Source organism: Sclerotinia sclerotiorum, genomic scaffold (genome assembly GCF_000146945.2).
Source record: "Sclerotinia sclerotiorum 1980 UF-70 scaffold_7 genomic scaffold, whole genome shotgun sequence".
In the NCBI taxonomy this organism is placed as follows: Eukaryota; Fungi; Ascomycota; class Leotiomycetes; order Helotiales; family Sclerotiniaceae; genus Sclerotinia; species Sclerotinia sclerotiorum.
The window spans coordinates 1,042,249-1,056,342 of record NW_001820829.1 but is presented as its reverse complement, the minus strand read 5'-3'; the positions used below and the strand labels follow the sequence as shown (position 1 = coordinate 1,056,342).

At 44.6% G+C, this 14,094-nt stretch overlaps 5 protein-coding genes across 5 annotated transcripts; 2 read left to right on the top strand and 3 right to left on the bottom strand.

Annotated features, from left to right (window-relative positions):
• Positions 1-303: 303 nt before the first annotated feature.
• SS1G_05991 (hypothetical protein) lies at positions 304-1,560 on the bottom strand (the record flags this gene model as incomplete). The annotated part of the gene is made up of 1 exon (XM_001593019.1): positions 304-1,560. The coding sequence occupies one exon, from the start codon at positions 1,558-1,560 to the stop codon at positions 304-306; it is 1,257 nt and encodes a 418-aa protein (XP_001593069.1).
• A 566-nt stretch (positions 1,561-2,126) lies between these two features.
• Positions 2,127-3,182, top strand: SS1G_05990 (hypothetical protein; the record flags this gene model as incomplete). Its single annotated transcript, XM_001593018.1, has 1 exon — positions 2,127-3,182. One exon carries the CDS (start codon positions 2,127-2,129, stop codon positions 3,180-3,182), a length of 1,056 nt encoding a protein of 351 aa, XP_001593068.1.
• A 526-nt stretch (positions 3,183-3,708) lies between these two features.
• On the bottom strand, positions 3,709-4,344 carry SS1G_05989 (hypothetical protein; the record flags this gene model as incomplete). Its single annotated transcript, XM_001593017.1, has 1 exon — positions 3,709-4,344. The coding sequence occupies one exon, from the start codon at positions 4,342-4,344 to the stop codon at positions 3,709-3,711; it is 636 nt and encodes a 211-aa protein (XP_001593067.1).
• A 2,362-nt stretch (positions 4,345-6,706) lies between these two features.
• SS1G_05988 (hypothetical protein) lies at positions 6,707-7,877 on the top strand (the record flags this gene model as incomplete). Its single annotated transcript, XM_001593016.1, has 3 exons — positions 6,707-6,774; positions 7,357-7,575; positions 7,832-7,877. The coding sequence occupies 3 exons, from the start codon at positions 6,707-6,709 to the stop codon at positions 7,875-7,877; spliced, it is 333 nt and encodes a 110-aa protein (XP_001593066.1).
• Positions 7,878-9,625: 1,748 nt separating this feature from the next.
• SS1G_05987 (hypothetical protein) lies at positions 9,626-14,050 on the bottom strand (the record flags this gene model as incomplete). The annotated part of the gene is made up of 4 exons (XM_001593015.1): positions 9,626-10,715; positions 10,765-12,020; positions 12,219-13,320; positions 13,377-14,050. The coding sequence occupies 4 exons, from the start codon at positions 14,048-14,050 to the stop codon at positions 9,626-9,628; spliced, it is 4,122 nt and encodes a 1,373-aa protein (XP_001593065.1).
• Between the last annotated feature and the right edge of the window lie 44 nt (positions 14,051-14,094).

The window sequence follows — 14,094 nt, the reverse complement described above, 5'->3', positions numbered from 1 at the left end:
TTCTTCTTCTTGATCTTCGGCTATCAGGTCGTGTATGGTAGTGGATAGAGAGGGATAGTGTTGGGTAAGCAGTAAGTAGGCTTGTTCGATCGAAATGATCTTGGCTTTTCCAGTTGAGGAGGGTGATGAGGCTCGAGGGGATGGGCTGAGTATTTGCGTGGTTAAATTATTTAGAGGTTGAAGGGCGGATTGTAGGGTAGTAAGTTGCGAGGCACGATATATCGTAGCGAGGGATTGATTGGGATTCTGAGGGACGCTGAGATATTTGTTAGTTTGGTACAATATAGAGATGAGGATATGGATTTACCCTAGAGTCGCACCGGTTTGCTCAATCCTCTCAATTTCGTATGAGAGCTTGGACTGAATAATGAAAATTGCATGGAGTAGCGCTCGATACAAAGGACTTTTGAACGGCTGTGCAATTTTTTCCGGACATATTTCTGGGTGCTTCAACATGTATGAACGCTCTCGTTCGTTTACTACCATGCAGCAAACTAAATCTACAAGACCTTCTTCGAAACCGTGAAATTCTACAACTCGAGAATCTGATAGTTTGTTTGTAGATGGAGGTTGTACAGCAAACATAAATTCCTCCTCGGGCTGCTTTGGATTCGGAGGGACGTGACAATTTTGACTTCTGCGCAATTGGATAGCATCAGGGCCTGGGGTCAGTTTGAGATTGACAACATTCCGATTCACAATATCGTTTGGAAGAATAAAACCGTAGCCAAGTAGCAATTCGCTATTTGATTTGTTTCCATAATAATTGTAAATTTGATCTCCTTCCGAGACGCCGGCAGAATGAACTAGATCGAAGGAGTTGGAGCTAAGATCTTTCTTCCACTCTACCTGATTAATGCCATTATGATTGCCTATATCAACTAGAGGATAAAGGATCGAAAATCTATCATTGCGAACATGGTCTAGATTAAGATCCATCTCTTTAGAGCTCTCGCTCAGTGCTTCGGGACAAATTGTCAAGGACGGCCGAAAACTTCGACTATCAAATATAGTAGCAGCCCATTGATACAAGATATAACTGTATTCTTTATGATTTGGCAATTCTCTCAGAAGCACAACTCCCTTCTTCCACTGATCTCTCCACATCTGTTCTCGCTTCTGAAGCGGAGGTCCTGCGTTTGTCCCAGCGAGGAATTTCTGGTCTTCCTCTGGCCACCAGATAGGAATCCCAAGGCTTTTGGGATCACCTGGTTGGGGAAGTAATCTGATATACTGCCACCATGGAGATTTCTCACACTTCAGATATTGCTGCATGAGGAAAAAGTGACCGATGATATTAGGATCATCTTGCTTTAGAGTCTCTAGGAACTCAATAGGAAATGGTTCCGTAGATGGAAATTGGGAATAATTGCCAACTGCATTCAGATATGATAGAGAAATTTGGTATGAGCATCGTACAATACTTGTTTGAGGAGGTATCGTTTTTTGCGCCTTGAACGATAATCCTGTGACTGCATCTTTGTAAATCTCAACATCAGGATGAAGGTAAGCTCCAGAACGTGTAGTCCATTGAACTAGATGCTGGATATCCTCCGTCATATTGATCTTTAAATTGAGCTCTCTTCAATCAATGCAGGTAAAAAATTCTGGCTGCAAAAAAAGGTCATCAAGCCTTCAGTGAACATACATATCACGTGCTCCAGGCAACTTTTGGTGGGGCACGTTCTGCTCAGTTAGCTGAAATAATAAAAAGCACACATCGAACAAACTCCTGCCAAACTTTGGTACGTATTTGAACCACAGAGCGTCTGTTTGTGGAATTTGAATTGGTACATCAGGAGTGTAATGAGACCATGAGACCTAGGAATCCTCAATCTGCGTGCGATTCATTTTGCTTACCGTGGTCTTGATACTGTATTTTCACATCAACTAACTCATTGAACGTCTGTATCTCCAATACACAGACTGATGGAAAATAAACAGTACGGTAAGTTGAGTTGTATCAAAATTTCGCTCATATGCGAAACTGCCTAGGATGTTACCTCGTATTTGCTGTGTCTCTCCAATAGGATCAGCTTTCTCGGCCAGGTATAGGATCTTGAGCTGAGCGCATCCTTCAGTCTTCAACTTCCCTTCCAACCTCACAAGTATTTCCAGGCTACAAGATGGTTTCCAATAGATATGGTCGTGAACACATTGACGAGCATACAGAACTCTTCCAACCACAGCTTCCAATCCTCACGCGCGCATGGTACTTCATTCAGCTATGGGGGCTGAAGATAGCTATTGTCCTAACTTTCGGAATCCTGCGCTTTCTACGACCAGTACCTCCTGAAGCTCGACCTACGAAGCTCTTGGCATATCCATGTCGACCCAATCTGCCAACGCGAATCTTTATTCCAACGTCGAAGCAAATTGGCAATGAACCGCTTCCATTATACTTGGATCTTCACGGCGGAGGACATGCTTTGATGTTTGCAGAATTCGACGACGAGATCTGTGCGACGATTGCCAATCGTTTGAACGTTATCGTTGTGAGCATCGAGTATAGTTTGACACCATCGAATAGATTCCCAGTATTGACAAATGACGTTGTTGCTATCGCACAAGCCACAATCAACAATCCCGACCTGAACATTGACAAGTCGCGTGTTGTGTTGGGAGGTTTTAGTGCAGGAGGAAACTTGGCTTTATCTGCAGCTCAAATACCTGATTTACGGGAAAAATTGAATGGAGTAATAGCTTGGTATCCAGTGATGGACTTCACGCTCACACCGGACGAGAAGAAAGCCTCGCGACCATATCGGAATGCAAAGGACTTGGATGACCTACCAGATTTTGGACCAGTCCTCGAATGGGGCCATATTCCTCCTGGACAGAATCTCCGCGATCCACTATTGAGCACTAGATTTGTCCGCAAGGACGATCTCCCCAAATGGATATATATAATCGGGGCAGAGTACGACATGCTCGCTAAAGAAGCTAGGGATACAGCTTTTGACCTTGCCGATTTGGATGAAGAGGACCGGAAAGAAGGGATGTATGGTTTCGAGAAGGATAGTTATAAGTGGACACTAGTAAGAGATGTTCGACATGGCTTCACCCATGACTTGATGGACAATAGAGGGCCGGATGCAGAGGCCATGCGGAAACTCAGGACGGATGAAATATTGGAGCAGGTAGGAGACTGGCTATTCAAAGGACCTTTTTCAAAACATTGAGATATCCAATGTTACTCAAAGAAGCTATGGCTATCATTAGTTTCAGCTGGGCTTGTGGCAGTGCTTGGTTGGACAAATTGATTTGGTTAGCGTTATACCAATTGAATTACTATAGCTCTTGATGTTATTTTTCAATATACAAGAACAATGCAGTACATTGGCATTCCATTGTTGATTCATATTTTGCTGCATGGCTAAGTCTATTTGAACATTATTAAGGCTCTCATCTTGCATCTTTTGGACTATCTTCGAAAGTTCAGATCAGGTCCCAACATCTGAGGACAAGATATCTCGATCATATAGCTTCTCCCAAAGTACGAGGTTATTAACTGCGTACCATTCTTCCGAAAGCTGTTCCTATGTTGCCCTTGGGATGAATGGAAAGAAGTTACACTATCTAGTGTGGTGTATTTAACTACTCATTCATATCATGTGCATTACTCACACGACCATCCTTCCCATCCATTCCATCGAATGTTATTATGACATTATGACAATACAGAGCCGAACACGTATCTTCCACAATTTAGAATGGAGCTCCAATAGTTTTGTCCCGCAATTCGTCCGTCTGTCCATATATCAACTGCTCACTCGCCCTTGCTCTATCCGCCGGACCCATTCTCTCCAGCATCTCCCTAATCTTAGCTTCTGCCTCCTCCTCCATCCTCGCTTGCGACATTTTCTCCGCGTCTCTTTGTGACAATGGTACATTTCTGAATGGTCCTGGAAAGCCTGTCATGTCTTCCAAGCGTCGCATTTCCAGCTCTCCGCACTTTCCCGACTCGAAGTCTTGCCCATTATATACCGAGTGAGGCCATATCGTCGGTCTGGACCTTCGTCTTCGATGAAGCCAGGAAAATCGCAAGTGCGAGATTTCCGCCGGCCTTAGAGTTGAATCGTCATCCCGCGCAGGATGTAAAAATCGTTTAGGAACAGGAACTTTTAGACAGAGGATCAGGAGGACAGCGACGAATACGCTCACTGATACGACGATGACCGGTATGACGACGGCCGAGTTAATGTTGTTCGAGCCGAATGGTTTGGTAGGCGCCGAGCTACCTGTTGGTGAGGCAGGCACGTTGGTGATGGAAAGAGTATCCGCAATTGTCAGCGTATATTGTGAAGCTAAGAGCAATGATGGAAAGAACCCTAAACGTCGCATCGTGAGACGATGATTCCTTTTGCCTGTTTATAAGGCTTGAGGAACGACATTTGTGCTCTGCAGCACAGGAATGTAGTACACGGCAAATGAGGCAAAATAGAGCAAAGGGTCTCTGACGAAGTGAGGAATATAGAGATTTATGAGAGGGAACTTTGCACCGCTATTCGGAAAGATGGCTAAATGCAAAGATTCTCCAGAAGGGGTCTGATTTATCTGGAGAGAGGAGAGGTTTCACACAATAAACTAGTTTGGAGAGAATATGATTATTGTTATTATTATTACTACTGTTATTATTATCAACCCTAGCTTATTTGCTTCGCTGCAACCCCCGCAAATGTGTCATATACATCTTTCCCTGTATCATATCACGAAATGCTAGTTTTGTGTCACCGCGGTTACGAATCCAGTTAATGACTATAGAAATCTAGCCCATTTGCTAATTTGCTATGCCTCTTTCATGCAGGAGATCAACGAGGCTTGTCATTTGTGAGATTGGAGTACTATCATTTTCATAATATCTCTCGGTGCTTTGATCTTTAATCCTGGTGATTGGGGGTTACAGTGCATTTTGACGCTGACATGGATAATTTAGATTATAAAACTGCACTTATTGCTTATTGTTCTTCCTACCTAGAACTCAGTACGATGTACTATCAACATCTCGAGTTTTGGATCGGATTCGTCTATTAAGTGCTGAGTGCACTATGTCGATAGCTTCAAAACATGTATTCTTCTTACTTGACCAGTTATCCTGAAGTCGAGCACACGATCATCCAAGCATACAAATACTCCGTAAACCTCTCATGTTTTTTTCAATCACAAGTCCTCAAATAACCCAGGAGTTTGGTTACGTGCAAGACTCCCTTTCTCCATGCATAACGTATGTGTATCATAGATAATATGATAGATATGACTCTAGTCACCTGGATTTAGTTTTAATCTACTCCGTACAAATTGTACAGGGTGCCCCAAACTTCCCCGCAATCCTTCTATTTGACCACTTTCCCATCCTAGAGTCACTTTGTCTAAATGTTAGGTGCGAAATAATCTGCCGTCTAACAACCTACTAACTACAACTGAAAAAAGCAAACCATATCCACACAACCAACATTCGATTCCAGCCATTTATTGTAAGTATAAGATTATCCTAGTTCATCGCTTTCTGCTAATTGGTCCCATAGCCCCGCTATGAGCAGCTGACAAGCCCCGTAACGCTATCGAAATATTTACGCGAATATTGACCATTTTACGTTGAATTTCGAGAATTTGTCATGACCCATCCATCCACCTAGTGTGCGGTCACGTTCCTTACACACACGGAGTATAAGCTCCTATTCTTGGAATCTGATTGCTGTTTCGTGAAAACATATTCCTACTATGTAGCCTTACAAACAAGCTCTATCCCGCGCTTCGAATTTACCCATCCTCAAGCTCGTAGCACAACCTACTACCTCCGCAATAAAATAAGCGAACTTGCAATGGATCTAGAACGCATCATATATATGTAATCTTACTCTGTACGTGATACTTGGGCGCTTGTGCAGTAAAAGTGTTTCATGTTCAACGTATGCAAGGAAGTAATCTTACTAGATTGATGCTGTGTCACGACTATCAGTTGACGTACTGTGATATACAAAGGCTAGAATGTGGTGCCGTAGGTACTTTGCCGAATACTACGTACGATGTGCCGGAATATTGGATGGAATTATCAGGATCGATGTTTTCCAAGGGAAACAATCAGACACTCTTCTCGATGCTTTGAAGGGTCGCCGAATTTCAATAAGTTTCAAGATTTTCACTGCAATACCAACTCACAACCGTGGATGGAAAAGTCAAAGGAATGGAGATCATCTCCTACCTGCATGCTTCTTCAAGTTATTAAGATACAACTAACTTAAAACACAAGATCTTTTCGAGATCTATCATTTTTCATCAATCACTGCATTGTCACAACTATTGATAAACAACCAAGAGTTCTTTCTCCTCTTATCTTCTATTGCTTTATGTTATGGCCTCACGTCTTTCCAATACGGTTCCTTACACTTCGAATTCTTGCCTATCAATACTAGGTACCTAAGTACCTACGTAAGTGTTCTGGAGTTCTAAGTAATGAAAGGTTAATCAGAAATGGTCAAGAGATTTCCAACAGCTGTGAGCTCTGTAAAAGAGTTTTTGAGGTCCAGAAAGATATTTGGTTCAGATTTTAATAATTTCAGGATGTAATAATTTTGGAGTATTTGATGATGCGTTTCAGAGAACGAGAATGCAATCATTAGAAGAACACTAGGTGTAGGAATTGCCTGCACAGGGGCCGCCAACTTCAAATCAGTTATCTTCATACATGAAAAGACACCCAACCCAAATGGCACCATCCACCTCCCTCTTTCAGTGCTTTATGAGACGTGAGCACGATACTCCTAAGCTTAACCGGTTCTTTTATACCTTTGGCACGAGAAGAAAGACGCCTCCCTTGGACGAATCGCCCGTTTCCCCTTCCATAGCGTGACTTTGGTTAAAGCAACGCGAAACTTTCGGTTCTCTAAAGAGCGTAATCCGACAATGCGACCGTCAAAAAACCGAGGTCAGGTCCCAAATAGGAAGATATAACGATGGAAACAACAATTTTCAGCGCCATCATTAGCTTATCGGATCTGATATGCCCCCGAGTACTTGGATTATTGGGTAATAAAGATGTTTAGCCGATACTCTTAGGGACCTATAGCTAGGTGTCTCAGCTCGCTTCAAGTGGAACGTTATCGCCTGGACGATCGTCATTATGGAAGGACCGCTTACATTATTCTTACGCGAGAAGCCCTAGTAGCCGAATCTCGCAGTTTATATAGGGCGCTACACCCTTCATAACATAACACGTGCTGCTTAGATCAAATTTATCTACTGCTCAAAGCCACAATTTGTTTTTCGTCTCAAACTCACTTCATACTCCTCTCAGACCACCTCTTGTAAGCATCTAAAATATAGAAACCGCAAAAACTGTGCTAATACCGGCTGTAGTTATGAAGGCAGTGGACCATCGGTTGCCGTGGGCTTTCAAAACCGTGGTTTGCATGTTTTTGCTACACCTCGAACGTTCTCCGAAATTTCACATCTCGAAGATCTTCCCAATATCACGCTATTGGAGCTGGATGTTATCAATTCACAAAGCATTATTGCTGCCCTTGATGCTATCAAAGCTCAGATGAGCGGAAAACTGGGCTATCTGGTGAGCAGCGGGTAAATCAACGGTCATGCATGTGTTGGATATGGACATCGGCGAAGATCTTCGATGTTGATTTTTGAAGTGCCATTGCCATTATGCAAGCGTTTGTGCCATTTGTTATAGCCGCGAAACGTATAATCGTGAAAATTTGCTCCATTTCGGGTTATATAAATGCTCTCTGGATGAATAAGTTTGACGGATGCAACACCTACATCTTGCGGTTTCTTGTGGGTTGTTCTAAAACTGCTTCCTGATGCCAGGTATTTACAGTGCATCTAAAGCTACTCTGATGCTTCTTTCTGAGAGGGTGAATTGAGAATTGGCTCGATTTAGGGCCAAGGGGAATCGTCAGCGGGATAGCTGATATCGACACAAACATGATGTCTCACGGGGCAATTGGAAGCTTTCTAGCTCTTGGATGGCTGCACAGCAAAATGTCCAAAGCTATAGAGGCTCATGCTACGGGCGCGGATGTAAAGTCATCCGAGAAGAGTAGGTTTTGGTTCCCAAAATTGTGCTTTCAATTATCGCTGACACCAACTTCTTTAATGGATGCAGCAAAATTGCGAACAAAGCCTTCACAGGTGTCTCAGGCGGGGCCAACGGACGAATCTGAAGAGACTCTGCCTCTTATCTGTATGGTTGATGACAATATTGCCAAGTTATCTAATTGTAGCTTCTCTTGAATCTTCGACGTAAATCAAGTTAACAGGTAATTAGGATAAAGCCATGCTAAGTCTGACTAGTGATGAATAATTACCTTAAGTCCCAAGATTGTGGCCCACGAGCACTCTCACATGGATGTAGATATGTCATACAACAAGGGCTAGTATTTCAGGACTTGGAAAGTATTTCAGTTTAGCTAATAATCCTTTATGACTTCAAAAGACTTTCTTCCCCTCTTCATGAAAAGGAAATGGCTTGGTAGATGTGCCTCATCTCGGAGTAGTCTCTCAAAGGCACTTTGTTTCCTTCTGAGTCTTGTCTGTTTTATCAGGGCTAGATCCCTTGTTGGTACTCTGGCTTGGAACCCCCGTAGTGCCTTGTAGCATGATCGAGGTACATAACACGCGCCTATTTGGACAATACCCGTGGATTTCCCTATGATGAATCTAATGGTCATGAAAAAAAATCGCAATAACGACTATTGGAATAGAGCCCCTTACTTCATAACTGTGAATGCTTTATTTTCCTGAACATGGCAAAAGCTTCATACAAGCAAAAGCGAAGGCAAAGACCGGATCATCAGATTCATTTTCTCACAAAAGGGAATAAGAAAGTAGTTCTCGATAACCAACAACAGGACCTCTCCTAATCAATCAGCTAACAAATACCTACCTATCGAAAAACAAAAACAAAAGACTAGACATGAGAATTTCAAGATAGATTTCCAAGATCTATGAACCTCAATAACTTAAGCTTCACTTCCTAATTAAAATATTAAAAACTGATTATCTGCAAACAATGCTCACGCAAATATTATCTACCTATTGAGGGTAAATCACATAACAACAGTAATGCAGAACCCTCAGCTCCCCACAAATTCCCGCAAAACACGACCTAATAACCTGAATAAATAGCCACCCGAGCTAGCTATAATAATCTCCCAACATTAACATCAGATAATCAGTCTCATCTACCAATATTCACAATTTCAACCAAGGTATCAATCTATACACCATATTATTACATTCCATGTATGAATAAATCAAGGAAAGGATGTTGAAGTATGTGGATACATGATGCTGTGATAGTGAGGCAGGCGTGAGTTACTGAAAATGTCAAGAAAAGGATCAAGAAGCTTGGTTAAAACGTTTTTCATTACAAGTCACATGACTCACACGAGCCAAGGAAGCATCAATAGTTATAAAAACGAACGGATATTATCAAATTGGTACTTCTTCATCTAAGAATTATGCTCATCTCTCCTAACTATCACCCCGTATGTTTGTCAACCCAATATTATGAACCCAAAGTATTGTATAATACAATTTATCCCTTTATGTCCTTCCCACTAACCGTCAACCTCAATTTCATTCCGTCTTACCCCACTTAATCAAATAATTAATCCAAAACTCGCCCAGCCGTAGCAGCTGCACTCTTGTCCTTAGTTTGTGTCTTCTTCAAAGCTTTCCCCATCTGGATTTCACCCAAGAATCCAGCTGGTCGTCCACCCGCAGGTGGGGCCGCAGGAGCCCCTCCCATGGGAGGCATTGGTGGTGGAGGTGGAGCACCCATTCCTGGTGGCGGAGGAGGAGGTGGTGGAGGTGGACCGCCTGGTGCACCGGCTGATGGCATGGGTGGTGGAGGTGGTGGAGATGCCACTGGTGGAGATGCCGCAGCAGGCGAATGAGGTGCGGATGTAGCTTCGTTGCCCATAGCCGACAAAGGACGAGGAGGTCCCATGGTTCCAAAAAGAATCGATGCCAAGTGACGCGCGCCGCCTGCACCAGGTCCTTCATCATCAGAGGAATCATCCTCCTTGTCAGATCCAACAACGTCCCAATCATCCTCTTCTGGACGGACACGAGATGGTCTGTTACCTGTTGGCTGAACCTGAATTGGCGCAGGAGCGGGAAGTTCTTGAGAAGGAAGACGATGGAATGGGTTGTTAGATGCAGTAGATGCGGCAGAAGCATCACCAGATTGAGCCATTTTCTTCAGGAAAGGATTGCGGGTTTCTGTTTCAGCTGGAGGGCTGACAACAGGGCTAGTAACTTGTGGGGTTGGTGGGGGAAGGCTGGTTGTTGTTGCTGCCGCAGGGACGGGTGATACAATGACTGGGACTGAGGGAGGAGGAGGGGGTGGAGAGGCTTCTTTGCGCTCAAATTCTTGGCTCCCCTGAGTTGGTGTTGACGCTTGAGGAGTAACTTGCTCTGGACCTTCATCATCATCTGATGAGTCTGAATCATCAATAGCTTCCAGTTGACGTTGCAATTCCCGCTCACGTGCTTGGGCGGCTTCGATCTCCGCACGTTGAGCTGCAAGACGAGCTTCTTGTTGCTTCGTCTCGGCTTGTAGAGCCTTTCTCTTCTTCTTTTCCTCTTCTTTCTTCAATTTCCCAGCCTTCATTTGCTCTTCCAATGCCTTCACACGAGCTTGAGCTGCCTCGCGCTCTTTTGCAAGCTCATTTTCTTGTCGTTGAGCATCGTCCCTATGGATGTTAGCAGTGTGAAAGTTAATCAGGTGAAGGAATCGCCTACTCTAGCTCATTTGTGGCAATAATTTGTGACTTTTGCTCCTTGAGGATTCTATCCTCTTCGAATTTACGTTCACTAGCGTCGCTTCTTGCAGCCTTCCTCGAAGGCGGCGGAGGTGGCTTTTTCGTAATTTCTTTTGGTTGATCCGGTGTATGTGGGGCCACTCCCTGCTCTTCAGCAATTCTAGCTTGCCTTTCGGCCTCACGTCTAGCATCTTCCTCTTCCGCTTGCTTGAGTTTAGCAGCACGCTCATTCTTCTCACGCTCCAATCTCTGTTGTGTTGTCTCTCCAGGTTTAGAAGGTGCCCTAATGCCAAGAGCAGCTAGACGCTCAGCCATGCGCTGCTCTGCCTGTTGCTTGATGTACGCTGCTCTATCTTCTGCTGTCTTATATTGTGAATATGTACCTGCAGAAGGGGTTGGTGTAGATGAAGGCTGCGACGATGGAGTTTCACTACGAGCTGCTGGAGCGGAGCTAACACGAGACGTCTCAGTGGGAGCCTCCCTACTGCGATCGTCAGTCCTAACTTTTGCACTTCTACTGCTCCTTTGCAAATCAAAGATGAAGTCCTTGACTTCATCTTCAACACCGAGCCCATCCTCCCAGCGTCTTTTTTCATGCTCGCTAGATGAACTCTCGCCACCATCTTTGAGACTATCCTCCAGACCCCGTGAAAAATCGCGGACACTTTCTTCGACATCTTGAACCATTCGCTCATTATTTTCCTTCTCGGTTCTGATCTTAAGGTTTTCTTCCTCGAGGCGTTTTGGTGCATCCAAATCATCATTACTTATCTCAATCTTCTTGCCAGTGAGAGCAGCAGAGCGTTGTTGCATCATGGCCTTAGCTCTTGCTTTGAGTCTATCTGATTCGGTAACCGCGCCACCTGGACCAGTTCCAACAATGCTGGAAGCACTTCCAGGGTGAGCTTTTGCATCCTTTAGACGAAAGAGTTCAAGCTTTGCATCGGCAATGCTTCTTTCTGTTCGTCGAACACGCGACGCAATATCCGGAAGTTTATCTGTCAATGTCTGCAACTGTCTCTTCATGGCACGACGCTCGGCGCCGGAGTCAACGTTACGCAATGAAGCGTCTGGGTGCGCATCAATGTCCTCTTGGATACGACGAATGCGACGATACAAATCTTCTGCTTCACGACGATCCTTACGATCAAGGGCATCGTCTTCATCCGCAGCATTTTCGTCCTTGAAATCAATCGCGTCCAATAACACTTGCTTCTCTCTGACTTTCTTCTTCAGCTGATCGAGTGAAAGATCATCATTAGAAGTTGTTGATCCTGGGGATGAAGGTCGTGGGGAAGAAGCTCCGAGTCTGCGACGAGCACTAGATTTATAGCCAACATCATCATCGTTATTCTTAAATACAGTACCATCTTTACGACCTGTACGACCCGGTCCAGAATCCCCACGGAAAGAATGGCTCTTGAGATAGCTTACTCCAGTCTTTTGGGGCAAAAGTGTCGCGCCAGAATTCTTTCGGAAATCTGATTCTTGATGAAGCAACGATTTGACGGCTCCAATTGAATCATTGAAGTTACGAGTGGAGGGGGGTACAAGCTCGGGAGGTAATTGAGCTGGTAGAGGATATCCATTAAGCTTTCGATAGATCAAATGCATGGCAACCGCAAATTCATCCATGTTAAGCTTTCCCTTGTTGCCGTGATCCGATAAGGTCCAGATGCGTTCCAAGTCGGGCTTTTCAAGGCCACTCTGCCCGAAGACCTCGATAGCGACATCACCACCAATGAATCCTTTTCCAAATCCATCCCAAGCTTTGAAGACGGAATCGTACCTAGTCTTCTCTTCCTTTGTAACTGCCCATGGAATGACGGCATTGCCTGTTATGCCAGCTGTAGTAAAATTGCCTTGTTCTCGGCCTTGCTGCGGCATCATCCGAGATTGTAGTAGATCGATGTTAGGCAAACCAGTTGCAGGCGCATTGACCAATCCCCATTGACCTGGGACTCCTGTAGGTTGGCTATTCAGCGGAGCAATCATGCCGCCTTGCATACCCGTCTGAGCAGGAGACAGATTGGAACTGAAGTTTGATGGCATAGGGGGCATTGGAGGGCGCGGTCCAGTATATCCCGTTGCTTGAGGGTTTGACATATTCTGACTGAATCCAGTTGGCTGAGGCTGCAATCCTCCTTGCTGCCCAGGAAAGCCAGTTTGCATTGAGCTCTGGAAACCTGTCGGTTGCGATTGAAACCCACCGGAGAAGTTATTTTGCTGTCCAGGGAAACCAGTCATTTGCGCAGTGAGTAAAGCAGAATTTGACGGCATTGGCTGTGGCTGCTGGATAGTCGGAGGCGTTGCAGTACTCTGTCGACTATCAAAACTCGGCGCATTCGTTCCTGCTGGCCCATCATCTTCTATAGCAAAATTTATGATATCTACCATGCTAGAAACTTCATTCTTGATCTGATCGGGAAGTACCGAGGGTAGTGACTTGCCGACGAGCTTAAGATTGCAAAGGTACATTGCCAATGCGAACTCGGGGAAATGTAATTGTCCAGATCTTGTAGTGTCTGCGAGCGTCCTATAATAATTATTAGCATAGTAATATAGGTATATATCGGATAATTCTATGCTTACCATATTTGCGACAATGAGTTCCCATCTAACTTTGAGCGCAGTAAGAGATCCCTCGATTTCTCGCCAGACAATGTTTGGCCGTCTCCGACTGCGGACTTGAAAAGGGTTTCAAACTTCGCTTGATCTTGGGCTGTAATGAACGAAAGTCTTATACTGGGTATCTTTGCTCCACCCTTAGAGGCTCTGCGTCCTCTTGGCTTCGATGGTTCTGAAGCAGATTTGAATGAATCTGCCATCGCTGCAAATCCCGTGGCTTGCGGTTGCTGCACGGGAGCTGCTGGAGATGGCTGGGCTTGCTGTATTTGTTGAGGCTGCTGCTGGAATTGTTGTGGAATCTGCGGCATTGGCGGAGCTCCCGTCTGGAAGCTCTGCTGTTGAGGAGCATTGTTGAACTGCTGCTGGCCTCCGGGAAACCCTGATTGAGGCGGCTGAGAATATCCTGTAGGTTGTGCTTGAAGAGGATAACCTGTGAAATTGGGTTGCAAAGGAGCGACGTTTCCGTACCCAGTGGGTTGAGGTTGGAAACCAGTCTGTTGTGGCTGGAAGCCAGTCTGTTGTGGTTGGAAACCTTGATTTGGCTGAAAACCGCCATACTGTTGCTGTTGCTGTGGTTGTTGTTGTGGCGGTTGCCGGCCACTATTACCACCTAGATACGAGTTCGAACCCGAAAACATTATGAGTATGGACAAAAAGAAAATAGGTATCAAGGAAGGTAGAT